This window comes from Coenobita brevimanus, chromosome 100, assembly GCF_032717465.1.
Source record: "Coenobita brevimanus isolate Jiangsu-jjx chromosome 100, ASM3271746v2, whole genome shotgun sequence".
In the NCBI taxonomy this organism is placed as follows: domain Eukaryota; kingdom Metazoa; phylum Arthropoda; class Malacostraca; order Decapoda; family Coenobitidae; genus Coenobita; species Coenobita brevimanus.
The window spans coordinates 26,889,819-26,917,764 of record NC_137053.1 but is presented as its reverse complement, the minus strand read 5'-3'; the positions used below and the strand labels follow the sequence as shown (position 1 = coordinate 26,917,764).

General features: G+C 40.4%; 1 protein-coding gene across 1 annotated transcript in view; it reads right to left on the bottom strand.

Annotated features, from left to right (window-relative positions):
• Window positions 1–565: 565 nt before the first annotated feature.
• The window catches only part of LOC145414612 (synaptogenesis protein syg-2-like), a 1,004,755-nt gene continuing 977,374 nt past the window's right edge, over window positions 566–27,946 (bottom strand). Inside the window, exons 11-14 of the mRNA XM_080284139.1 lie at window positions 18,831–19,032; window positions 11,641–11,732; window positions 1,281–1,558; window positions 566–571 (exon numbers count right to left, since the gene is read on the bottom strand). Coding sequence (XP_080140265.1) covers window positions 566–571; window positions 1,281–1,558; window positions 11,641–11,732; window positions 18,831–19,032 — 578 coding nt within the window. The remainder of the gene's footprint in view (window positions 572–1,280; window positions 1,559–11,640; window positions 11,733–18,830; window positions 19,033–27,946) is intronic.

Sequence of the window (27,946 nt, the reverse complement as noted above, 5' to 3'; positions counted from 1 at the left end):
TAACACTGATAATGGTGGTTGTCGTAGTAGTGGTGGTAGAGCATGAAGTGTGGCTGACAGGTGTGGTGTATCAGTGTCAGTGCCAGTGGTTGTAATGAGGCAGAGGACTGGTGGTGACACCGCTGGGGCGGTGTGATGGTAATGGCGGTAACATGCGTGGTGATAGTATGGTCAGTGTAGTGATAGTCGTGGTGACACCAGTGGGACAGTGTGATGATAGTGGTGGTGAGTTGTGACGACAGTGATAGTGGTGATAGTGTTATGTTATATAGAGGTGATATGCTGATGTGGTGGTGAACACTCTGATAACGGTGGCGGGGATAGTGTGGTAATTGTGGTATTATAATGCATGTGAGAGTGGTAGTGGTGTATTAGGGTGTGCGATGATACCGTGAAGGGGAATGTGACTATGGCTAAATGCGATCGTAAATGATAATATTGTGTGTGATGCTGGTGATGGTGGTGTGGTTTTAGTGTCAATGGATGTGATGATATGATGATGGTGATGATGACGATTTCGATCAGAAGAGAACTTGAACAGTGTTCAGTGTATTTGTCAGGCACTCTAAACCTGTATAAAAATATCTATTATATATATTATAATATATATAATATATAATAAACTATAGACATATCTATTATATATATATATATATATATATATATATATATATATATATATATATATATATATATATATATATATATATATATATATATATATATATATATATATATATATATATATATATATATATATATATATATATATATATATATATATATATATATATATATATATATATATATATATATATATATATATATATATATATATATATATATATATATATATATATATATATATAGATATATATATAGATAGATAGATAGATAGATAGATAGATAGATAGATAGATAGATAGATATAGATGGATATAGATATATATAGATACCTATATATATATATATATAGATATATATATATATATATATATATATACTGTATATCTATATCTATCTATCTATCCACCTATCTATCTATCTATCTATCTATCTATCTATATCTATCTATCTATCTATCTATCTATATATATATATATATATATATATATATATATATATATATATATATATATACCGCGTCATAAATTAGGTAGATAAGATTAGGGTAAACCTCACTGGGATAGAGAGAGAGAGAGAGAGAGAGAGAGAGAGAGCAGTGTAGGGTTTAGTTCCTGTCTCACATAATTATCTGCTGCAGGAGGCTGGTGTCTAACCTTCAGTCTAACAGCATCAATCTGCTGCGGGAGGCTGGCGCCTTTACTATTGACGGCGGTGATGGTGACGAGATAGTCCTGCCCCCTAGTCAGTCCCGTCACAGTGAACATCGGGCTGGCCTCCTGCAGTGTGGTAAGAAGGGTGTGGGAGGAGGCGTCGTACACCTTGGCCACGAACCACTGCGGCAGCCCTCCGTCCAACCCAGGCGAGCACCGAACCTCTAACGTGCCCCCAGTGTGGTTCAGGAGCTCGCAATCCTCAACTTGTTCTGGAGGGCCTGTGGGCGGAGGTGGGGTGAGGTAGGGAGTGGACCTGGGGGTGAGGAGATGAATTAGAATTTGGAATGAGTAGGGAGGTGAAGCTGAGAGTGAGGAGGGGAAGTCAAGAGAGGGAAAGAAGAGGGAAGTGAGGGTGGGGTGATGTGGAAGTGAATAAAAGTTGGGGAGGTGGGAAAGGAAGTGGGAGTGTGGAGGAGAGGATGTGAGGCTGGGGGTGAGGAGGTGAAGCGAAGGTAGAGATAAAGTAGGGAACTGAGGGAGGGTAGGTAAGGAAAGGAAGTAAAAGAGGAAAGTGGTCGTGAGGAGGGGTGGTGAAGAGGCAGGTTTAGGCTATGAGGTAAGGTGAGAAGACAGGAGAAAAGGGTAGGTGTATTGTTAAGTTGAATGGCAGTAGAATGAGCCAGGTGAGATGAGAGGGATGATGGCGAGATATAAGAGCAAGACTAGAGGGAGAAGTGAAATGAGGAGGAGGTGAGGCGAGGAAGAGTAAAGTAACAGGGATGAAGGAAATCGGTAACAGGTTCGTTTTTCCCTACGAAGCCATTTTCTAAAGGGTAGGACACAACCATGATATTTTTCTTGTAAGGCATACGACAATGACAGCAAAACAGGAAAATCCAGCTCACCAACCTCTCACGGCTGAAGTCAGCTGGAAGAAAAGAGGCCTACAGTTCTACATAAAATTTTTGTAACGGAAATTTCGTACTAAACGATGAGTGAAGTATATTGTGGTGTTCATCATCTGGAGAAATATTTTATATATTACATTATATTGCTGTTGTTATGTCTTTCCTGAGGAATGAAAAAAAAAAAGGGGGGGGAGAGTGAAGACAGGTGAGAGTGATGAGGAAGCAAGGAGCAAGATGAAAATGTGGACAAGAATTTCAGGGAAGGATGATCAGTGATGTCATGAGAGAGTGAGACTAGGCAGATAAAGGGAATGGCAAGAGTGGTGAAAAAGGGTGCTGAGTGACGAGAGGGAAAAGGAAAACTTGAGATGAGAGGAAGGTAAAACATGAGAATGGGATGAGAGGAAAGAGGGAGAATGCTGAGGAGTGAGGTGCCTTTGACATCGGGGAAGGAAAAATAATGATATTATGCACTGCGAGCGCAGAATACGATGGAGATAGATAGATAGCTAGATAGACAGAGAGAGAGAGAGAAAGAGAGAGAGAGAGAGAGAGAGAGAGAGAGAGATGCAAGTGATGGAAGATAGAACGAGTTTCAAAGAAACAACTTATAAGTAAATAATATAAAGAAAAATAACGAGATGAAGACAAAATAATTGATAATATGCAACTGTAAAATGGGTGTGAGAACCGATCCTATTTTGACTCATGAATTTCTAATCTTTTGCACTGATGTGTCTATATCAAGGCTGGCTAAGTGGAGGTGACAGAATGTGAAAGAGAAGGCGAGTTAGAGTGATAGAGTGTGAGGGAATGTGAGATAGTGTGAAGGAGAGTGAGAGTGTGCGGTGAAATTGAATGAGTGTGGTTGTAGTTAGGAAGTGTAACAGTGTGTGGTGATTGTGAAGGGGTGAGGGAGTGTGAGAGAATGTGGTTGAGTGTAAGGTAGAAGGTGAGGATGTGTAATTAGAGTGTAGGTATGCGGCGACGGTGAGGCGGGGTATGAAGAAGAACGTGAAGGAAAGATGGGGGAGTGTGGTGAGTTACGATGAGATAAAAGGTGTGAATAACATGGTAAAGGGGTGTGGTGAAGGTGTTGGCGAGTGATTGAGAGAATGAGGGAGATGGTGGGAAGTGTGGTGAACGCGATGGCAGGAGTGGAATGATGGGTGTGGTGGTGGTCAGAATACAGAGAGTGTAAATGAGGGAGTGAGAAATCAGCAGGGAAAGCAGACGGATGAGAGAGGAACAAGGGAGGGAAGGTGGAGTAGTGCAAATGATAGGGGACAGAAAGGGACAGAATGTATGAAAATGGAGAAGGTGTGTGTGTGTGTGTGTGTGTGTTCAGACAAGTTAGAACCTTTATCTGTTCTGCCATACACGCAGATCATCACTGCTATTACCGAACAGTGCCACCTGGCGCTAATCGATGAGATGAATTATTTTCTATCTCACCATCCTCTGTGTTCAGTACCCTCTGTCTCCTACACTCTTCGACCTAAACATGCATGATGCTCCCACACCTCACCCACCTCAAAACACTGCATCATATGGAGCAGGCATTACCATAACACTGACGCCCCACATCGCAGATGCAGCCCGTACAATGTAACAAGACTACTTCAGCATACTTCAGTCATGGGTGGAGAGCAACAGCAGGGCGATGCTCTAACCTAATCCACCACCACGCTTATCACAAGCAGCAATCATTATCACAGTTGCATCCTTAACATCACATTTAACAATGTGCTATACTCATTTCATTTTAACTTGGCCCAGATTATCGTCAATTTGCAGCTTATTTCATGTAACTCAGTGGCAGAATAAAACAATATCATGGTTCTACATTCTTTCCATGGCATCTTTTCATAACTAGTACCATTTTCTAGCGACACTCCATTGTCAAAACTTAACATTGAAGATAGGATGATGACAATTTTAATCCAAGTTAGAGTAAAAAGAGTATAGTGCCATACATCTCCTCCACTAAGATCCTTGTAGTGATGTATGACTCAAAATTATCTCACCTTGGAAGACCACAAACAAGGCATGAAAAGGCGATACATCCCCAGGCTCAATGCATCAGGGCAATTACACTGGCTGCTGAAACCACTCCCACACTTTAACACCATGTCCTTCGTGTTAGAGAATATCGTGATATGAGAGGCACACTATTCTACGCAACAGCATGTGCTAACATAGGACATCCCTGTCATTATATGACAGAGCCACACAACATAACTAGCCACATGAAAGAATCATCACATAAACATTACCAGTCCCTCTTCAAAAGTATCTCATCTCCAAACATTCCAGCATTAGCACTGAAGAAACACCTACCTACTCATATCGCACGTGTCAAAAGGCCTACAACACTTCGCTCATAATTTGAGTGAGCAATGTATTTTCCTTTTATATTTTTGTTATGAAGCATTTTCAATAATACAATAGTGCACGATGGTATTTTGCCACACAGTTTCTCACATCAACAGAGAAATATCACGGTAATTGAGTACTCAGTACGGTCAAACTGTTAACAGTGAGAGACATCTGGTGGCAGATGATTTCCAGAAGTCCCCCATTATTTTACTTTACAAAAAAGGTGACTCAAAAGATCTTAGTAACTTTCGACCCATTAACTTGTTATCAGTTATTCACAAACTCTTCACCAAACTCCTTACGAACAGAATAACAACAAATTTGGAGGAAAAACAACCTCGTGAACAGGCAGGATTCCGAAGCGGGTACTCGACTACTGATCATCTACACACAATGAATCAGCTAGTTGAGAAAACTACAGAATATAATAAACCACTGTGCTTAGGTGCTGTTGATTACGAAAAGGCTTTCGACTCAGTGGAGCACATAGCAATTATAAATTCATTGCGAGAACAAGGAGTGAATGAGAACATTGTAAAACTGCTCGAAAACATATATAAAGAAGGAACTGCTACAGTTTTATTACACAAAGGCTCGGAAAATATTTAGATTGAGAAGGGCGTCCGTCAGGGAGATATAATTTCACCATAATTATTTACAGCATGCCTAGAAAGTATTTTCAGAAAGCTAGACTGGGAAAAGAAAATAGTGAACAAAAATGGAGAAAAGCTAAACTATTTAAGATTTGCAAAAGACATTGTCCTAATCTCAGAAAGAGCAGAGAAACTGCAAGAAATGCTAAATGACCTGAACAGAGAAAGTCTCAATGTAGGGCTAGAGAGGAACCAGAAAAAAACTAAAGTAGCCTCATGCTTAATATACAAACACCAAAGAGCGTCATCAGAATAAGCGAAGAAATTCTTGAAGAAGTCGAGGAGTACAACTACTTGGGACAAATACTAAAATTAACGAAAGATCATGATACTGAATTAAAAAGACGCATTACAGCTGGATGGAAAGCTTTCGGTAAACATAGAGAGACATGAAAAGTAGCTTGCCAGTTTGTATGAAACGAAAAGTATGTAACGAATGTATAATTCCAGCTATGACGTATGGTTGTCAGACCTGGAAACTGACAAAATCGATGGAAAATAAATTAATGCGTTCTCAGAGAGCAATGGAAAGGTCAATATTGGGAGTATCTTTAAGAAACAGGAATACTCAACTTGGGTGAGAGCAGACTGAAGTCAAAGATATTACAGAAGTGATAGTGGAACGGAAATGGAGGTGGGCAGTCCATGTAGCAAGAATAAGCGATAACCGTTGGAGCAAGAGGCTGACTGACTGGACACCAAGAGCAGAAAAAGGCCGGACAGGAGGTGGAGAGATGAGATAGAGAAATCTGAGGGGAAAACGTGGCAAAGATTGGCTCGGTAAAGGAATTCGTGGAGAACGTTGGGGGAGGCCTTTGTTCAGCAGTGGACTTGTAATGGCTGCTGCTGATATATATATATATATATATATATATATATATATATATATATATATATATATATATATATATATATATATATATATATATATATATATATATATATATATATATATATATATATATATGTATCAGCCGTGGCTCAGTGGGTTAGAGCGCTCCGCTCTGACCGAAAGGCCGGAGGATCGAATCCACCCAAGGGTCATTGGTAGACATCAGGAAGGGCATCCCGTCATAAACTGCTACACGCTTCAGTCCAAAAGTCCTCTACCCAGGGGCAACGCCTTAGCCCTTCGGGGATACCTGGTGTAAAACCAAATTATTTATTATATATATATATATATATATATATATATATATATATATATATATATATATATATATATATATATATATATATATATATATATATATATATATATATATCTGTCAATCTGTCTGTCTGTCAGTCTGTCTGTCTGTCTCTCTCTCTATATATATGAATGGAATTATGAAAGAGGTAATAATACTCATATATATATATATATATATATATATATATATATATATATATATATATATATATATATGTCTCTCTCTCTCTCTCTCTCTCTCTCTCTGTACATATATATATATATATATATATATATATATATATATATATATATATATATATATATATATATATATATATATATATATATATGAATGGAATTATGAAAGAGGTAATAATATTCATATATATATATATATATATATGAATGGAATTATGAAAGAGGTAATAATGCGAGTTAAGGAGAGAGAGAGAGAGAGAGAGAGAGAGAGAGAGAGAGAGAGAGAGAAATAGAGAGAGATGGCAATGGTATTGAATGGTATAGGGTTACCTCACTCGTGACTGATGCAGATGATGCACTACTACTCGCAAACAGAGATCAATGGTTGGGAAACTGATGCTGAGCTTTATAAATGTCTGCAAGCATCGTGTCTTGAAAGTAAATTAAAGATAAGCGTAAATTGACTGTTGATGAGTGAGAAGGCTACTCCCAATGTGATGTTGCAGTGAATGAGAAAGACTTGAATTGGTGAGAAGAGCTTAAGTACCTACGTGCAGTGATAGAAAATAGAGGTAATTATTTAAAAGAATAGGAAGGTAAAGTGTCACAGTGAAAGAAAGTGGCTGATGCCATGAATGCCTTGATAAGAATCAGAAGTCTCAGTGTGGCGGCTACGAGAGCCTTGCATGAAAGAATTTCAGTGCCCTCTCTAACATAAGGGTGTGGCACTATGGTGTGGCGGGAAAATAAAAAGTCAAGAGCAAGAGCAGTGGAACTGAGGTTTTTGAGAGATGCATGAGTGCAGAGAGCGGTGAAAGATGCACAGGAAGGAAGCATGTGGAAGCCAGAGTTTAGAGTGTGTTTAGATATTAGATCATGTAGAAAGAATGGGAGTGAATAGAGTTGTGCAAAAGATTATATCTGAGCGAGTTTAAAGGCTGGAGGAGGCGCGGTAGGCCAAGATAAAAGTGAACAGATGCAGTAAATGAATGTGTGAGAACGAGAGATATTGAAGCTGACGAGGTAAGGAAACTGACAAGGGATATAATTGGCTACATGAATTTTGAATAGAGGAGTGTATGACAAGGGTCTGGCATCCTCCCCTCTTTCTTCTTTTTTTCTTTTAAATCTTGGCAGTCGTCGGATCGACTTTGTTAAGTAAACATGACGCTATGTGTGGACAAGACTATCTGTCAGATGGAACCAGAATTCCGAGGGCTTGAATGATGCATGTATACGTGTGTGGTCCATTTCACTGGGCATATTTGTTGATTGGTTCGGCCACCTGCAGGTATGATGAAGGGGCGGATGGGATGATGCTGATGCTGATAATACTGATGGTGGCGATTGGACACACACACACACACACACACACATACACAAAAAAAAAAATATATATATATATATATATAAACTCTCTCTCTCTCTCTCTCTCTCTCTCTCTCTCTCTCTCTCTCTCTCTCTTTCCATACATATATATCCATTCATCTATCCATCATCCAATCCTATGCCACCCCATGAGAAGCATAGGAGCCCGGGGCTAGGCAAAGTCTCCTGACATTTAAGATGAGAGTGACCAGCCTCACTCATCCCTGAGTGGCATTACGTGAGCAATAAACCCCAACCATTCCTTGGATATAAACCTACACAGGCTCAATCCGACTGGAGCACCTTAACCACCAGGCGCCATTATTTAGTTAAATGGTTTCCTGGTGTACAGGAAACCATTTGGCTTGTCACTCAGTGTAGACTCACCTATAGGCAGAAGGAAGAGGAAAGAAAGAAGGAAAAAAAAGACAGAAGAGGAAGGATGGAAAAGAGGAATGGCCAGACACCCAGAGCATATATATATATATATATATATATATATATATATATATATAAAGTGTTCAGAAAAATCGAACCTTCAAGAACTTGATGGGCAAACAGCTTATTCAGTTCCACTACTGGTGGGAACTACACCATACTTTGCAATTATTCTTTGGCCCTCTCAATCCCATGCCTCATATCAACGCGAGTTACAATGAAAGTGGTAACTCCCGCCTTGATTGCAGCAGGACTTGACGTGGGGGAACTCACTTTGTCTGTCGGATCTCTCCACTCTGCTCGAAATGAATGAAGAACTGAGATCGCTGAAAAGATCATAAAAGAATTCCATCCACAAACACCCTTGTTTCTCCATTTTGATGGAAAGCTCTTTCCCAACATCGATGGCAGCGGCCGTAGTGATCGCCTGGCGATTGTTGTTACTGGGATTAGTACGGAGAAGATCCTGGCGATCCCTTAGATCCCTTCTGGAACGGGCGAAGCAATGGCAGCGGCAGTGCTAAGGAGTTTAGATGAATGGCCGGAAGTGAAGCCCTGGATTGCAGGGCTCTGTTTTGATATTACAGCAGCTCACACCAGGGATCACAGCAGAGCTTACTTTGTTACTGAAAGAGGTCTCCAAGTCCCGCTGTTGTTCTTGGCATGCAGGCACCACATGTGTGAACTCATAGTGGGAGGGATCTTTGACCTCTTTTTCTCGTCTTCTGGTCCTGAAATTCCTCTCTTCAGTCGATTCAAAGAGTTTTGGAACAAAATTGATACAGATTCCTTCGATCCCTACGATGATGACCTAGTTGAAAAATCTCAGTAGTGGATTGCCAACAGAGCCGAGGACATTGAACACGTCATACTCAGCCACATGGATCGTGCGCAACCCCGTGATGACTACCTTGAGCTCCTCCAGCTGTGTTTGGCTTTCCTTGGCAAGAAGCCAGCACAGATGACCTTTCACCGTCCAGATGCCTATCACAAAGCAGTATGGATGGCCAAAGGCCTTTACTGCCTCAAGATCTTCCATTTTCAGAAATCAACTGAAGGATGCAGCCTCCTTCCCCTTCACATGGCATCAAAAGGCCATCAAACGCATCGGTGTCTTCGCCGTCACCATGTATGTGATGCACTGGTTTTAAGCCCCAAATGCTGTCGATGCTCCAATCAATGACCTCAATCTCCTGAAGAAGACTGAAGATTCAAAGAGGTGGATCCCGTTGTAGCAAAGAAGGCACTGGACAAAGTCAAAAGCCACCTCTGGTACCTCAGTGAGGACCTGGCTCCACTAGCCATGTATTCTAACAAAGTCTCCGCTGAGGCAAAGCAGGAATTGTTGAAAAATGTGACCACAGCACTGCTGTGGAAGAAGGGTCTGCGCCGTTTGAACATGAAAACGATTGATAAGGCATCAGATCTGAGAATCTCTAAGTTTGTCACCCAGAAGTCGAAAAACCTTTTCCAGTGTTTGAAGCTGGATACTCCGACAAGCATCAATGACCTCTGCCCCATTCTTGATGTCATGGCCTACCTCAGAGTAGTCAATGACGCTGCTGAGAGGGCAGTCAAACTGGCAATGGACTACAACACTGGTCTGACGAAGAATGAGGAAGAACGACAGCTGATCTTCCATGTTGTGCAGCACCGCAGAGCCCTCTACGACTCGACCAAAAAATCCCACATGTAATAGACTGATTATGCTTGTTGTATAGCTCAAAAATATTGTTTCTTTTTGTACCACCATACCCTTCACGTACTCAGATCAGTTAGATTTACAGAATGCAGGGGTAGTGAGGCACGAAATGCGTTGATAAAAAAACATACATTTTTGCTTGAATGCATTGTTTGTAAAGTGGAATCGATTGCATACTTTGCCCACCTACATATAATTTTTTTTTCTTCCCTATGAATGCTGAACACCCTATATATATATATATATATATATATATATATATATATATATATATATATATATATATATATATATATATATATATATATATATATATATATATTGTGTGTGTGTGTGTGTATCGCCAGAAAGGCTGTTTCCTGAGGCTGATGCTATTAGTGTCACCGATATGCAGCTAACAAATGGAGCCTGGCTCTTTTTTAAGCGCAAATAAACAAGAATGAGGAGGACCGAAGGCTATTGTTTCCAAGTCAGGCTCCTATAATTTAGTTGGCCCATCTGTTTAGCCCAGCATAAGGTTTTTTCTGTGTAAGGGCCATTGGAGCTCTCTCTCTCTCTCTCTCTCTCTCTTTAATAATAGCAGTGATCATTAGCATGAAAATCCTCATTAAAATTTGGATTAAAAAGGTCACGTGTAATTTACTTGATGGGAGTGTCACATGCATCTCTTATCGCCTGATCATCTATTTGTCTTTTGTCAGACGCCTAATGCAATTATGCTGGCCACTGTAAAGGCACACATCTGCTCCTGTGTCACAACTCGTCATCATTGCTTTCTATTACGCCAGGTAGTTCTTCATTTATTGTGCTCCTGCGTTTTATCCCTTGTCTTTGTTTTCATTTTTCCTGTTCTTATCATTTCGATTTTGCTTTTACATGTTTGTTTTCACAATTAGAGGGGGATGTTGTGAGAAACAGTAATGCATTGAAGTGGTATGACTACTGGGAACATAAAGAGACTGAGAGTAACTGAAGAGGAAATATCAGAGTGTTATAATAGAAAGAAGAACTAGAAACGATGGAGGATATGCAAAAGGATACAGCGTCTTGGGAGAGGGGGATGATATTGAGTAATGATTTTTTTTTTTTTTAGGCCAACCTTCATCACATGTTGGTTCAGCAGTTATACATCCTGTTTCCTAATTATTCCTGATACGCAACTGTGCTTACTACCAGCACAACTACAGCAGTTATTAGCTTACATATAATGATATACGTAACAGGATCAATGGTACAGACTGACAAATTTTAGTTTATTACCAGCACAGCCCGTAGAGCAGCGCAATGCCCTGCCCAGCCCTGGTGACCCCTAGAAGTGACATGAGAAGAAGAGAACGGCATGGCATGAGCTGACCTCATCTAAGTTAACCTAACCCTGCTTTGGCCGAGATGGGGTGGAGTAAAATTAAATGAAGTGAGGCGAGGTGAAGTAAGATGAAGTGTAGTGAAGTGAGGCTGATATAAGCTGAGGTGAGGTGGTTAATGTGAGGTAAGGTGAGGTCAGGTGATGTGCGGCGAGGTGAGCATTGTGTGAGCTGACCTGCCTCGAGGACTGTGAACTGGCAGGGGTCCGCTTGTGTGCCCACCGCGTTGGTCGCCCAGCAGGCCAGGCTGCCGTAGTCCCGTGATGACCTGCACACACACACACACACACACACACATACACACACACACACACACACACACACATGCACGGTGAATGCATACACAGACATACGCAGGAGAAGAAAAAGTTAATCTGATTACAATGAACATGATATACCCACATTTACATTATTACAATAGCGGGCCCTCTTGATCTGTGTGTGTGTGTGTGTGTGTGTGTGTGTGTGTGTGTGTGTGTGTGTGTGTGTGTGTGTGTGTGTATTAGCTATTACAACAAATATAAGCAACAAACCATTTTAACTAAACACATGTACCCATAGCTTTACGTACTGGAAATCAGCACTGTAAAGGAAATTACCAATAACTGAAACATAACTCATTTGGTAAGCAAGTCTCTAACCCTGGAACTTGCATTTTGAGTACAGTAGAAACTTAGTAGGATTAATATGCCTGTTACACAGACCAGTAGAGGTGATGAGAAGGTCACTGAAGGTACTTGACGGCATCATGGCCATCGTAGTGAACAGTAATGAACTCACTCACGACGATGACACGTTTTTAAATCTTGCTACAACTAAGTGGTTATATTCAACATGAAAGACCCCCCTCGTTGTGAAGGAGTTAAGAAAGGTTATAATCTGACCTCCATTCTGAAGCCACTCCTCAGTTGAATTTATCAGCCTGATGGTGAAACACTAAAAGAAAATAGATGTCAGGGTAGGGAAGGGATTAACGATTATAACATCACTAATATCAGCAGCAACAAGGAAAGCCTTAGTAAACAAAGTAACTGCCAAGGAAAAACAAAAACTCGCCCTAAAAATTAGGTATGACCATAAGTAGGACAATAAATGACGGTCCTGTTAGATTTTCATTAATCCTTTCACAATGGAAACAACTCTAGTTGTGTATTACTGCTAAAACCTGACGATGTTATTGAGCTAAGAGTGAGCACAATAGCTCGGGAATGTAACCATTAATATTCTCATGGTAATGATGGGAGTTTTCTTTTCTTTCTAACCTCAGACGATTTCATTCATCTGAATCTCAAGAGTCTGAATATTAACGTATAATACTGGTGTTTTACAGCATAGCATACATAATTAACCATTACTTCGCTAATAAATAACATAGAAACAATTTATCTAATAAATGTCACAAAAAACAAAACACTATTTCAAATATTTGCTGATATATAACTTCACAAGCTAATAAAATTTCACCAGTGAATAACTTCACTAAAGAACAGCTTCACAATTATCATTCCAAAGAAGCAGCATCTAGAAGTGCATATAACAACACCAGTATTGTATCAACAACTGCCAACATCATGAATCACGAACAATAGCATTATAATCCATAAACATTCGTACAACTGCAACCATTGTGTCTTTTGTCATTCATTTCTTACTTCATTCTTTCTTAATTTCTGCCTTTATTTATTTTTCTCAGTGCTCATTTTCTATTGTTTTCTTTCATGTATTTTCTCGGTTTTCTTCTGATCACTACAAACAAATGCAAACAGCACCAAGCCCACCACCCATCATGAACTATGCACCACCAATCATCAATTAAAAGAAAAAGTCAGAAATGACTGACAGACAAGCACAGACAGCACCACCTCCCCCACCATACCCATCTGGTCAGCGCCATTAATAAAACACGGTAAAATGTGTCGCCATAAAAATATTTTACCCAATTTGTTCAGACTCCAAACACAACAGGAAGGGTGACGCTGGGTTTGGGTGTAAAGACTGCACTTTTCTACGGTACAGATACATGATGGCCAATGGTTGTGAATGGTAGGGAGAGATGGGGTGTGGAATGTGTGAGAGGCACGAAAGAGAGGTGATGATGTTAGAACAGTGAGGAGGAGTGTCGAGATGTATGACAGGGGTTAGGAAGGGTGTGGGGATGTGTGAGAGAGGTGAGGAAGGCTTTGGGGATGTGTGTACCGGCTGCAGAAGTGTGTGGGAGAAATGTAAGGAAGGGAGAGGGAGAGACGAGGGAGAATATGGAAGGGAACGAGAGAATGAAGCAGGAGTCAAGTGTTAAACATTGCAGTTTAGTACGGCACAGTTGCATGTCATGGCGAGATGGTTGTAACTATATAGGTGCAGGGAAGAGTGGTGCTGTGGAGTGTGTCGGGGAACTGGAAGTATGGGAGGAGTGAGGAAGGAACTGGGAAGGGTGTAAAGTTGTGTGGTATGTGTAAGGGGGGGGATACGATAGGGTGTGCTGGGGTGGGAGAAGTAGTTTGATGTTAGAGGTGTGAGTGAAGGTATGGCAAGGGACTTGGGGTACGGAGGATTGCTTGGATGTCTGTGAAGGGTTAAAAGAAGTGAGAAGTGGGGCATTAGGACACGAAATGGAGAGGAGTAGAATGATGTTGCAGTGTGTAAAAAGGTTAGGAAAGGTGTGCTGAGTATGTAGACTAAGTAGAAAATCGTAAGGATGTGTGTGAAAAATGACAGGAAGAAGAAAAGATGTAGAGTTGGAGGAATGAAGAAAAGGTTGAGTGGGTCTGGGAATGTGGAAGGAGCAACAGATAACTGGCTCTAAAGAGGGATCGTAAGAAAACATAAAGGAAGAATAAGTCTGGGAGAATGTGGGCAAAGTGCAAAAGTGTGTCTGGAAAGAAGTGAAGTTTGGAAGGTGTAGGAAAGTAAAAATGAGTATTGGATTAAGAAAGGAAGAGAATGGTGCGTGTTAAAGAGAGAGGGAATGTATTGGAAAAAGTTGGGCGAAAGTGAGTGGCCAATCAAATAACTTCAACATTCTTCTCTCTTTTGATTAACTTCAAAATGCAAGTAAAAGATACGTGGGAAGACAAGATAGGGGAAAGCTGACTGAGGTGAGAGCAGTGGGAGGAAAGTGAAAGTAGGGTTGTAATTGAGGAGAGGGCAAGAGAGTGGAGTAGAGGACATTACAGTAATGGACACAAGATAAGTTAAGGTAAGGCAAGGTAAGGGAAAGTAGATTATGGCAGGGAAAAGCAGGGTTGGGAACGATTGGACAGGACACAACAAAACAGGTCAGAGTCGGGAAAGAAGTTTTAAATATGAAAGGAAAGGAAAGGGAGAAATTAGAGATAAGAGGATAATTCGTAGATATAGGTGAGGAGCAGGTATAGGTAAAGCAAGGTTAAATAATGTTGGAAGAGATAGAAAGATAGAGGCAATCATGATGAAACGATAAGCAGAAACAGGCACGAAATGCGGCGAAGGAAAGAGAAGAGAAAATAACTAAATCAGGTAGAACGGTGTCATGAAAGGGTCGTTGTTGGAGAAAGTAGTTGGAATAGGCATGAAAGGTGAACCAGTGATGGTAGGGAAAGGCTGAGAAAGGAAGAGCATGTAGGGAGAAGCAGAACGTATGAGCGGCAGTGAAAATGTAGGAGAAACCTATGGGGTCGAACAGCCAAGTTATAAATGTATATTAGTTTCATATCTCATTATTGGAATGAGATTTTTATTTTCTCTAATTTTTTCTATATGCTTGCCCCCTCCTCCCAGTTCTTTTTATGTGAGTAAACACGACTCGCATTGACTTAACCCACGGAACTGTAACTTATGATATAATGTGAAAAAATTCACACTTTGTTTAATTTAATCAACAGGCTCAGTTAGCCATTATAAAGCTCTAGTTATAAAGAAAAATATAAAAACATATTTAACTGGGCATTTTTCACTTCTTTCGACGACGCCCTTATGAAATGAAACTTACTGTGCCATTGCCACCTCAAATGCCAGCTCCTTTCACATATGAATCGAATATTTAAAACAGGTTACTTCATCACTCCTTAAAGCATTGAGATTTTTTTTTTTAATACTGATGTTTTTTATCCTTTGAAATGTTTCCTGAATTTTGTTAACGAGTGGGTGTGTTTCCCGACTAATTTAGGACTCATTTGACTGACTTGCATATTTATCGTTTCCGTCTTAAAAGACGCAAGCTTTTGCATCAGTCCAGCAAACTGGCTTTGAAATACTCTTAACGCCGTTACTCTCAGTCGCAACGACTTCCCACTCGGCCGTCAGGACAAGGCACGTAGGCAGCACAATGAAAGACAGGGACCATCAGCTGATCAAAAAAGAAATTCAGAAAGAAAGAGAGAGAAGCAGACATAGGGAGAGACAATAAAACGCCTACCTGTGGAATGCGAGAGACGCCAGCACGGACAGAGGGGAGAAAGGAGTGGAAGGTTAGGCAGGGAACAGATCAGCAAGAAGAAAAAGAGGCAGGGACACAATACGAGGCAGGGAGAAAGCTGAAGGCAGAAAATGACAGGAGGCTAGAGAGATGTAGAACGGGAAAGGAACTGACAATAAACTAGGAAGACTCAGGCAGCAAGGCAAGGAAAGGAAAATGTGGATGGAGAAAAGAGAATAAGGAAGAGAAGAGGAAGGAAAGACATGGCAAGTTAGAGGAGATGGAGACTGATAAGGAGATTGATTAAAAAAGACAGATGAGAGCAGGGGGATAGTGGGAAGGGAAGGAGGCTTACGAAAACAAGAATGCAGGCAGGAAAAGATGGGACAATTGAGAGAGAGAGAGAGAGAGAGAGAGAGAGAGAAGGGGGAGGGGAACAGAAATGGGTACAGAGAAGCATGCAGAGATATAAGAAAAGTTAAGGAGAAAACTTGAGCAAAAGTAGACGAAGCTAGAAAAGGAGGCAGGACAATGCAGTGAGAAGCAGGCAAAGTCCTTGAGAGGCGGGAAAAATAGGGAGAGAAGGGAAAAATGTAAAGGGTAGAAAGAAAGGGGCAGGAAAACAGTTAAAGGCAGAGAACGTGGAGAAAAAAACACGATCAGGCAGGCAAAACTAGAGAGAGGCAGATTTGTGTAGGAAAGGAAAGGGAAAATAGATAAAAGGCTGGAAAATATACACACACTCAAGGAAGGATCTCAGTTCCTGGTCTCCTGTTGACCGTGTACTTTCCCGTGCTGCAGTGGTGGCCATTTGTATCACTGTGTGTTTACTCAACGCCCGCTCCACTTTACGGCTGGGCTAATTGGGCTGTGAGGGTAGATTCTTGGTCGTGCGACAATGGGGATGAGTGTACTGTTGCATCACTGGGCGTGGAGCTGTTGGGATGACTGGGTGACTGAGTAGGAGAGGGTGCGAGGTGACAGTGTTGGAATGTGAGAGTGGAAATGAAATGTGTGTAAGTGAAAAAAGGGGGGATCCGAGCTATGTGCGCGATTGAACGAGTTCTGGAGTGTGTGTGTGTGTGTGTGTGTGTGTGTGTGTGTGTGTGTGTGTGTGTGTGTGTGTGTGTGTGTTAGAGTACATGGGGTTGCAACATCGAACTTAAACTCTTGAGCAACCAAAAGCCATAATAAAACGGCTTGGCATCCCCAATCACATAACATGATCTAGGCAAGAGCTTACCGAGCCTTATCTAATCTAATCTAATTTAGCGTAACCTTGATTTTAACATGAGACAGATTCTAACCAAACCTTGTCATAGTTTCCCCAAAGGTTCCCATACTAATAGGCGTGCCTCTCTTGGAGGACGTGAGGTGAATACGGAGGGGAGTGAGACCGTGTTCTATAAATTATGATTAAAAAATAAAAAAGATAATACGAAAACACTGGGTTTATGTTATTCAAAAGAAATCACTGTATTTACACTTGCCAGACATCCTTAAAAAAAAGAAAAAGGTAAAAAAGAAAAGAAAGGAAAAAAAGTCACTCTTGCCAGTTTTGCATTAATTTCCTTCCTCACTCGTCTTGTGCATATGTCATCGGTATCTGACTGGCTATTCGACAGCCACTGCACCACCACCCACCAGTCTTCCATCAGCCTTATGCATGTTAATTTTATCACATGATTTATACTGTGTTATTTAGTCTTGTGTTTCCCTCTGTCGTTATCCTGTATAAATTTTGCCCGTAACCAGCGAGTGATGCGCCAATACCCACGCAGTTATGGCTTTTTGCTGGAAAAACTTTTGTTTTCTTAGTTAATCTGCTAGATACAAAGATTGGGTACAGGTTAGTTGAACCTAAACAATACTGCGATATATTATATAGAAATTAAAATTTAGTTTAAAACATGGGGGGGGGAGAAAATTTCGTGAACTAAAAGGGGGGCGTCATGTCAGAAAGTTTGAGAATCACAGCTCTTATCAAACCTGGCCTTGAAACAGCTTCTTCTAACCTAACTTAAGCTAATCCAATGCTCGCCGAGTCTAACCCAACACAGACTAAATCACCCTAACCTGACCTAAGGAAGCCAAACCTAACACAGTTTATTCTAGTCCACTTTACCCTAGATTCCCTAACCTAAGCAAAAGTAATCACACTTACACCGCACTTTCCGAATCTAACAAAAATAAAACAATTTAGTCTGAATTAATCAGCCTAACACTGCTTAACCATGTTTCTAACCAAACTTGGACCGAAGCAACCAAGCCTTCTCTAATTTACCCTGTTAAACCAAATCCAATCTTTTTACTATTTAGTTTCGATCACCAGTTACTTTACAAAGTCATGAAATTTGTCAAAACCTAATGAGATCTAACCTAGCAAACTAGTCATAATTAAAAGGGTTGGAGTCTCGCTTACCACACTGATTGTGCATGATTTCTGCTGAATAAAACAGCCAGGAGTTAACCGTATACTATCTTCTTTCTACCAAAGCAGAGAAAGAATACAGTGATTTTTTTTTTTTTCACACTGACTTAGTAGTGATTCTCTCAGAGTAAAGTCGTTTGGAGTTGTGGAGAAAAAAAAAATGATCCAAGTTTGACAATGGCAGTGAAAAGCTTAGGAGGTGGGAACCATACAAGTGTACAGGAAGAATTACTGATCTGTTACCAGATTGACAAACATATGATCAATTCCCAGTCGTTTCTATAATTATTTATCGCGGGAAGAACAAGGAAAAGGGAATGTAGAACCTTTTCTTGGCGTTTATTTTTCTCGAGAAAGGTATAATGTAAGAATAAAATTATAATGTAACTAATATTAAGTTTTGCTGCAAGGAAAAACCGAACCTTCCCATGCCTCTTGTTCTTCCTCTCATTCATAGTCTGAGTTACGAGAGTGATTTGGTAAGTTTGTTTGTGTATCCTGGTCCTAGCCTTTTCTTAACTAAACTCGACACTTGGCGTCACCTGGGTGTGTAGTCGAGGTATGAGAGGCCTGTGCGGACCTGGACGCGGTGACGTTCAACCTCCACGGTGTCCAGGGTGTTGTTGAAGTACCAGGTGAAGCGCAGGTCATCCTCTGGCTTGGCGTCCACCCGGCACGTCAGGCGCACGTCCTCGCCCTCAGCCACTATCACCGTCTGTGGTCCGTCCAGGCACACTGGCAGGTCTGAGGAGGCAGGCAAGACTTAACTTGAAGAGTTACTACTGACCACTTCGTGTCTTAGAAGGAGAGCATCCAGTCAGGATCCGTATAATAACAGACTGGAACACTTAATGATAAGTAACAATCCCTCCCGTGCATCTACAGTACGTTACATGGGTTTTTACCTATATTCACAAAAATCCCACGACCCCTTCATACCTTGACCCCCATGACCCGTACATACCTGGACTCCCACGACCCCTACATACCTTGACCCCATGACTCCTACATACCTTGACCCCATGACTCCTACATACCTGGACCCCATGACTCCTACATACCTTGACCCCATGACTCCTACATACCTTGACCCCATGACCCATACATACCTTAACCCCCACAACCCCTAAATACCTTGTCTCACACGACCCGGACATACCTTGACCCCCACGACTCATAGATACCTTGACTCCTACATACCTAGAACCCAACGACCCCTACATACCATGACCCCCAAGACCCACAACCTGTCAGATTTATACAGAAAAAGATTATAATGGAGGCCATTACGTAGAACAAAGGACTGACAAGCAGCCGGGCACTTATCCTACTTATAGTTAATCATACGGGCTTTTCAACGAAGTCTACCAAAGTTTCTGTCTCTCCAACTGCCTGGCTCTCAGAATGAGGAGAATTCCTTCAGTAAAAAGTTTGTAACGTTTAATTTTTTATCTTATTTTCGGTTGGTACTATACAAGTAATAGTAACAGATGAGTATTAATCTCAAATGACTACCCAAGCTGGAAAAGTAAGAATGGGTATCTGAAAAACACCAATCAGCAAGCGAGGGAGTACTTATTATGTAGGGATGGCCTAGGTTCCAATGACGTCACGTACATAAGCATAGGGATCCACTTGCGAGGTCCAGCTTTATGCATACAGACTAAAAGACCTTCGCCATGTAAGTGCACAGCTGCTAGCAAAGCACCATTAGCCTTCTCAGGAGTCGCGAACTCGGGTCACATATATATCGAGTATGTTCTTCTTTCTTTCTTTTTTCCTCATCAGTCATAGCTCAAAAACCAAACTTCGTACACAACGCTTCGTAACAATCGGGGATAATTCCTACATCTTTAGAGGAGCATTTGAGCTACACTATGCGAGTTACAGTCTAAAAACATTCTATAACAATCAAATGCTTTTTCAGATAACATGCAAAACTCCACAGATTCGAGTTGTCCCATTGTATATGTATGGGCATTGGATGAAAAGAGGTTCCATGGTGGAACATTGGTTCAGGGAGGATACTATGTGTTGGGAAAAATAGGTCCATGGGAAAAAGTAGATCCATGGAGAACTGTAGATCCATGGGGTAAAATTTGTCCTAGGGAGCAAATAGATCCATGGAGGAAATAGGTCCATGGGGAAAAATTTGTCCAAACGAAGAAGAACCGACCACAAGGGGAGTAGATCCATGAGAGAAAATAGGTCCACGGGGGAAAACAAGCCAAATTTGGAAAAGAGGACCATAAGGAAATATAGATCCATGTGGAGACTAGGTCCATGAGGAAAGCAGGTTTAGGGGGGAATATAGACTTCAGAGGAAAAATAGGTTCAAGAGGGAAGATAGAGCCAAGGGGAAAATAGATCAAAAGGGAGGTTTATGGTAAAAAAATAGGTCCAAGGGGGAAAATTTGTCAAGGTAGGATCAGATTTCAGAAGGGATACAGGTAGGTGGGGATTGGTACCTAGTGTAGTCATAGCCAGAGACGAGTTAATGCTCTAGCAGTAAATAAAATGCATTTGGTAGCTAACTTGCATTTTTTTTTCTAAAATAGTTGTTAACATGTGAGGATGAAAAAAGTATAAAAATAAACACAGAAACAAGAGAGCATTCGAAATGAGAGGGAATTCAGCATACAGTACCCAGTATTTCATGCCACCCAGGGTTGGATTAACCTCGTTGAGGGCCCTAGGCAAAAGTAAATATGGGACCCCCTACTAAGGGTAGGGACTCCCATATAATAATTTTAATGACCATCACTGGGACTTGTATCGTGCCAGCTGCTGTAGTTTTCATCATTGTTTGTTTGTTTGTCCACACGATTCATATTAGTAAAATATCCAAATGCCCCTTGCCACCAGAAAATAGTGAAGAGAAAGTGTTAGTAATACCCTCTCCCTCATATTACTATAAATATAACGAGGCTTTCAGTGCCTTACACCCTCCCTTCTTGAATCTCCTCTCTGCATTCCCCAAGTACGTGAAAACCTAGAATCGTGTTATAATAAATTACCAAAACCCCTTTTGCTGCCAGAATATAACAAGTCAAACTCTCATTAACTCCCACTTTATATTACTATAACTATAACCAGTTCCTCAGCGCGTCGCCCCTCTCCCCCCCCCCCGTGTGACTCACCCCCAACTCCCCCACGTGCACCGAGACCCTGTGTTCTGAGTAAACCTGTACACTAAACCTAGAGTGTTATCCTCAGTGCCTGTTGAACTAGTATCCTGCAAGATACTGACTATCTAGTTAAGGATCATAATTCACCAAATACTGTGTTGTATTATCTGCTGTTTGTCTTGTGTCTGACTGAAGGAATACACGTGTAAAAGTTATTGCTAGGAGTTTTTGTGTCCTGTCTCTCTCTTATTTGCACTAAGCCCCGGTCTCGAAAGAGGACCCCGCTACACATTAGGTGTTCTAGGACCGAGTAGTCGGGCCTTTTTCACCTAGCATTACAATTAATATTCAAGCAGTACAGGGGTTATCGTCTTCCCCAAGACTTACCAGGTATAAAGGGCCTTATATAGTCCTAAAGGTAGTAATGCCGTCAAATCTTTCACCATCAGTCAGAGTGGAATTAGGATCTTCAGATGCTTCAGAATCCAAATAATGGTAAGATATCCTTTGCCTGAAGTCCACGTTCAGATAAAGCAATCTCATTCTCCCTCATCAAGTTATAAACTTTCAATATTGTGCAGAGAACACCGAGAAACAAATGCTTCATATGATACAAATGCATCCAGTGTTCCAAGTTTCACTATGGCAATTTGTTTAACGTTTGCTCCATGATCAAGAGTGCTAATTTTACCCTGATATTATGCTCATGAATCATTAGTCTCTAATACCAGTATGCCCCATGCTTTAGGCGAAAATAATGTTCCAGGATCTTACTGAACTGAAGCTCTCACGTACTCAAGGAGACGCAGTGAAGTTCCAATATGACCGGTGTAACATCCATTTATGCCTTATGTTCCAGGCTCTCATATGGTGTAAGACTTTGCTGATAAGGGTTTCATATGCACAAGGCTCACGGGGTTGTAATGTAGTTTCTGTATGATCGTCACGTTAAGGGGTGTATGGTCCAATATGCATTATGCTCTAGTCTCTCGTATGCTTATTACCCGAACACATGCTCAAGGCTGGCCCGGTTGTAAGTTCCAGTATAGGCGTGACAGAGGAGCTGTAAGGTCCAATATACCCCAAGCTTTGGACGGAAATAAGTGCCTCATGTACTATGTCTTATTTGATCGTAGGGACGGGCAAGCGGGAGTGTAAACAATACCCGGCTCCCTGGCAACTGTGTGCAAATATGATAAAACAAAGATCGTAAATCGCTGCCCGGGTCGTAACTCTGCAAGGCACAAGACGGGGGCTTTATTTCCAGGTCATGGGAGGAGGGATGCTTTATCTGTATCGTGTTCGCCCGTATATTGAAGGGGAAGTTCATACACATCACAATATTTAGGTGAAATGATGACCCAGTATTGAATTTTCCATAAGGCTATGAAATGATTGTTGAATCACACACACACACACACACACACACACACACACACACACACACACATATATATATATATATATATATATATATATATATATATATATATATATATATATATATATATATATATATATATATATATATATATATATGTATATATATATATACTCCAAATGCCCTTTTAGCAATACCCCTCTCGTGGCAACCCTAGGCCATATATACAGTATATATATATATATATATATATATATATATATATATATATATATATATATATATATATATATATATATATATATATATATATATATATATTGTTCTGATAGGGATACAAGGGGTCAGGTATGCCACACATTTTTACTATTTTTGCCTATAGTTCGAAGAAGGTGGCTATTTGATTACGTGAATAAAGGACTTAGTTAAAGACTTTAATGTAACCAGGAAGGAATTTAGAATTTCATTGACTCGTTATAAGATTATATGTATTTTATAAATAATTTTGAGAGAGGAAGGGAAATGAGACAATTTATTTTTAGTATCTCCTTTTTTAAAATGGAGGCGATTGTAAACTGGTCTCGACTTTACCAATGACTCCGATGGAAAGAGGCAGAATATGTTAATATTGTGTTTCCAAGAGCTGTCCGGCATTCTCAGTACTTCATGCACACACTGGTCAACACAAGGACAGTTTTCCCCAGTCTGTATTTCTCTCTGCTTTTTACCTAAAACATTTTTAAAGCAAGGTGTCCGAACATTTTAAAATTAATGGATCTCGTTTGGGGCTGTAATTTCTAAGCTTTTTTTTTTTTATTCCAGTGAAAATTTTTGCGGGCAGACATTCCTTGGATTCTATAAATTCTATTAAATAAATAACCAAATAGATGCAGAAATGAAAAAAAAAAAAAGCTAAAGAATTACAATATGCGATAATATGACATATTGAGAGTAGCTTTCCGTATTAGTGATTCTCTTGAACGGTCAGATCTTTAGCCTTTCAATACGCAACTACATTTTTTTTTTTTGTTATCGTTATATATCATTTAGGAGAGATCTGTCGTAATGAAAGGGTTACAGATAGTTGTAAATTCGGAAGAGGCAGTTAGATGTTTCTATGACTGGAACTTTCACTATCAATGATTTTAGCACAGTTATGTAAGCCATTATGCTTTTTAAATACGGAAGTTCTTTGATGATGGGACGAGGTGTTCTCTCATTTACTCCTTACTGAGTATCGCCTTGAAGAATGTACCGTAAATTTCAACTATATTAAAGATAAAATGATAATTAATATGGGGAAGTCATGTATTTTCTACGTATTTCATTTCAATTAAGACAGGTATATACAATACAGTTCATGCCTTTGACCTTTCGAGTGGTGAGGGTTTTCCTAGGCTGAATAAAATCGCCTTGTGTTCGACAGAATATTTAATACAACACTTCTCAGTGTATTAACCTGTTCAGTCTCATGACGCATTTTGTACTCTATTATCTCGAAACGGTGCTATCTAGCTTAGGGTGGATTTTCGATCTGGATAGGTTAAACAATGCCTTCATGACTTTTTCTCTACAATGAACTCTTCTAAAGTAATAAAATCATCTGATAGTTCTAAGTATACAATAAGCTGTTAAGTGGAATAGGGAATACGGTACTCAGTAACAAAGACAAATAAACTAGTTTACAGTGTGATAATTTTTACGAGTGATTATATTTATGATTAAATTAATTTCACTTAGTGAATTCAGGTGATATTTTACCATGCTTTCACCTTCAGCATTGTTTTATTTTAATGTCGTAAATGATGACAAATCAGGTAAAGGCAATTGCATCACCTAATGACATATTTCCAAAGGGTTATTCTGTATTCGTATACTCAGGGCCGAGAAGGGAAATGGCCGCTCATGTTTACATTTAGAGACTGCTTTTATACTGAAAGTGATGACAAACATGGATACGGCAATTAGTCTAATTTAGATGAGGGGGATATCTCTCTGTGTGCTCCCTGATTTGATGCGATTGGCAATTAATATTAAATGAACTACAGAAAGGAAAAGGGGAAAACAGAACACAGGTGGCTGATGTGTTATATGGGTGTGACAGGTACTGCATTTCGGATGGCCTTGGAAGGATAAAATAAACTATAAAGTATACATTGACGCAGGTGTAGGGTGGGCTACAAAAGGTGGAACCCACGTATTGGTTGATAAATCTGTAAAAATTTATAATTTTTTTCTTCTATTTCGGATTCAGACTAAGGAGACCATAACAATTGGAAATCAAGTGAGAAATGTCTTGGACAACTGAGCAAAACACGTTCTGTGTCACTACATATTTAGAGACAAAATCGTACAAAACGGTCCAAGCAAAATACCACAGGAAGTGTAACTTCAACAACTATCCATAGAAGAGCCAAATCTTTCGGTGGGTGAACAAGTTTAAAGCCAAGGGAACAGTAAACACCCTTAACAAGAGTGTCAGACCTCCTAATGGCGCGAAGGTGACTGCAAGAACTCCAGAAAATGTCAGTGCCACGAGAGATTCGGTTGGAAGGAGCCCAAAGAAGTCCACTCAAAGGCGCAGACAAGAGCTGGGAATTTCTCGTTTCACATTGGGAAGAATCTTGCTCAAAGACCTTCCGCTTTACCCATACAGAATCCTGATCAAACATCAGCTCACTGCAGCTGACATGCGCAAACGTGTTGTAATGTGCCAGTGGTTCAACGAGAAGATTAGAGAGGACCCCGACTTTCTCGGCAATGTTTGGTTTAGTGACGAAGCCCACTTTCTGCTTTCCGGCCATGTTAACAGGAGGAACAATGTGTTTTGGGGCACACAGTCCCCAGATGAAGTGCTTCAGAGGCCCTTGCACTCAGTCAAATGCACAGCCTGGGTGGCCATATCGAAGCATGGCATAATCGGGCCATTCTGGTTTGAGGACGATGACAACAGTGCAGTCATGGTCACGAAAGAACGCTAGCCTACATTGTGGTGCTTAACAAGTTCTGGAGGGGACTTGGAACTCCCCGTGGTGTGAACAGGGATGACAATGGTTCCAACAGGATGGAGCAACTCCGCATACAGCAAACATCACGATGGAGTGGCTGTATGAAAGATTCCCTGACCGACTGATCAGCAGGCGTCACGAACCCAAGTGGGTCCCTCACTCACCAGATTTGAACCTCCCAGATTTTTTCCTGTGAGGGTTCTTGAAGGACCATGTCTACGAGAATCGTCCTCAGTCCATTGCTGACTTGAAGGAGGCCATCGCCACCAAGATTACAGCCATCAAGATGGAAGAGTACGTCAGAGTGATAAACAACTACGCTCTCCGGATCCAGGAGTGCCTGAGACGAGACGGTGGTCATTTGGAGCATGTGTTGAAATCAATTCACCTCTTGTGGCAGAGACTTCACCCCTTGACTTTTTTTATTATTGTGTCACCTTTCAGATAATATAGTCATTTTTAGTGTACCTTGTCTCATTAATAAATTATTGTCAAGTGTATGATTTCCACCTTTTGTGGCCCACCCTGTACATCATCATCTTCTTCTTTTTGATTTTGTTATTTTTGATTTTGCTGCTGTAGCTGTTGTTGTTCTTGTAGTTGTTATTTTTGTAGTAGTTGTTGTTGTTTTTGTAGTTGTAGTTGTTGTTGTTTTTGTAGTTGTAGTTGTTGTAGTTGTTGTTGTAGTCATTGTTGTAGTTGTAATTGTTGTTGTAGTTGTAGTTGCAGTTGTTTTAGTTGTAGTTGTTGTAGTTGTTTAAGTTGTTGTAGTTATTTTAGTTGTTTTAGTTGCTGTTGTTGTTGAAGTTGTTGTTGCTGTAGTAGCTGTTTAAGTTGTTGTTGTTGTTCTTGTTTTAGTTGTTGTTGTTGTTACTGTTTTAGTTATTGTTGTTGTAGTTGTAGCTGTTTAAGTTGTTGTTGTTGTTGTTGTAGTTGTTGCTGCTGTAGTTGTTGTTGTTGTTGTAGTTGTTGTTGTTGTTGTAGTTGTTGTTGTTGTTACTGTTTTAGTTATTGTTGTTGTAGTTGTAGCTGTTTAAGTTGTTGTTGTTGTTGTTGTGGTTGTTGCTGCTGTAGTTGTTGTTGTCGTTGTAGTTGCTGTTGTCGTTGTAGTTGTTGTTGTAGGTGTTGTAGTTGTTATTGCTGTAGTTGTTTTTGTAGTTGTTGTAGTTGGTCTTGTAGTTGCAGTTGTAGTTGTTGTTGTTATTGCTTTTGTAATTGTCGTAGATGTAGTCTTTGTAGTTGTAGTTGTTGCTGTTGTAGTGGTTGTTGTTCTGTAGTTGAATTTGTTGTAGTTGTTTTAGTTGTAGTTGTTTTAGCTGTAGTAGTTGTTATAGTAGTAGTAGCAGCAGTTGTTGTTGTAGTTGTTGAAGTTGTTGTTGTAGTTATTTTAGTTGTAGTTGTAGTTGTTGTTGTAGTTGTAGCTGTAGATGTAATTGTAGGCGGGGTCGTCCTTCATGCACTCTGCACGGGCAAGTGTACACCAGCGACTACCAAAACCTTCCATCCTATGGCTACTAGGATAAAACAAGTCAATGTCCGTGGCTCCAGCTACATCATCCTTTGAAGAAGCAAAAGCACATCGTTGCTCAGATGAATACGTTGGATAAGACAGTGAAACGACTCGAGTAATTAAATCTAAGGACGCAGGCCATGCAAGAGGAAGGACATTCACAAAAACTCAGTGGTAAGGTTGACACTGTATTTTTGGTAATCTGGATATCTGTCGTTCAGTCAGAGTAAGGGTGTAGTAGAATCCATCTTATATAAGGATTCCATTAGATAACTCGATCTGACGCTGAGCATTAAGGAAAACTCTGCATCACAGAGACAGATAGATATGAAAGGTAGAAGGACTTACAAAATCGATTTCTTGTTAATAGAGTAGCAATCTATTCTCACTCAAAACTCTGACAAGTTCCTCTCTCCAAAAGTCTATCTATCTATCTATATACCTAGGCTGCTTCCCCCAAGGAAAGGGAGGTAGCCGAGACAGGACGACTCACTCTCCATTTACTCATCCATTCAAACACATTCATTCGCATCTTAGCCCCAAAGGGGAGAACGGACAGATCCTCACCGCATCACACCGCACAAGGGTCAACTGCGCAATGCAAGCAGTGACATCCACAGCAGGGCCCGAC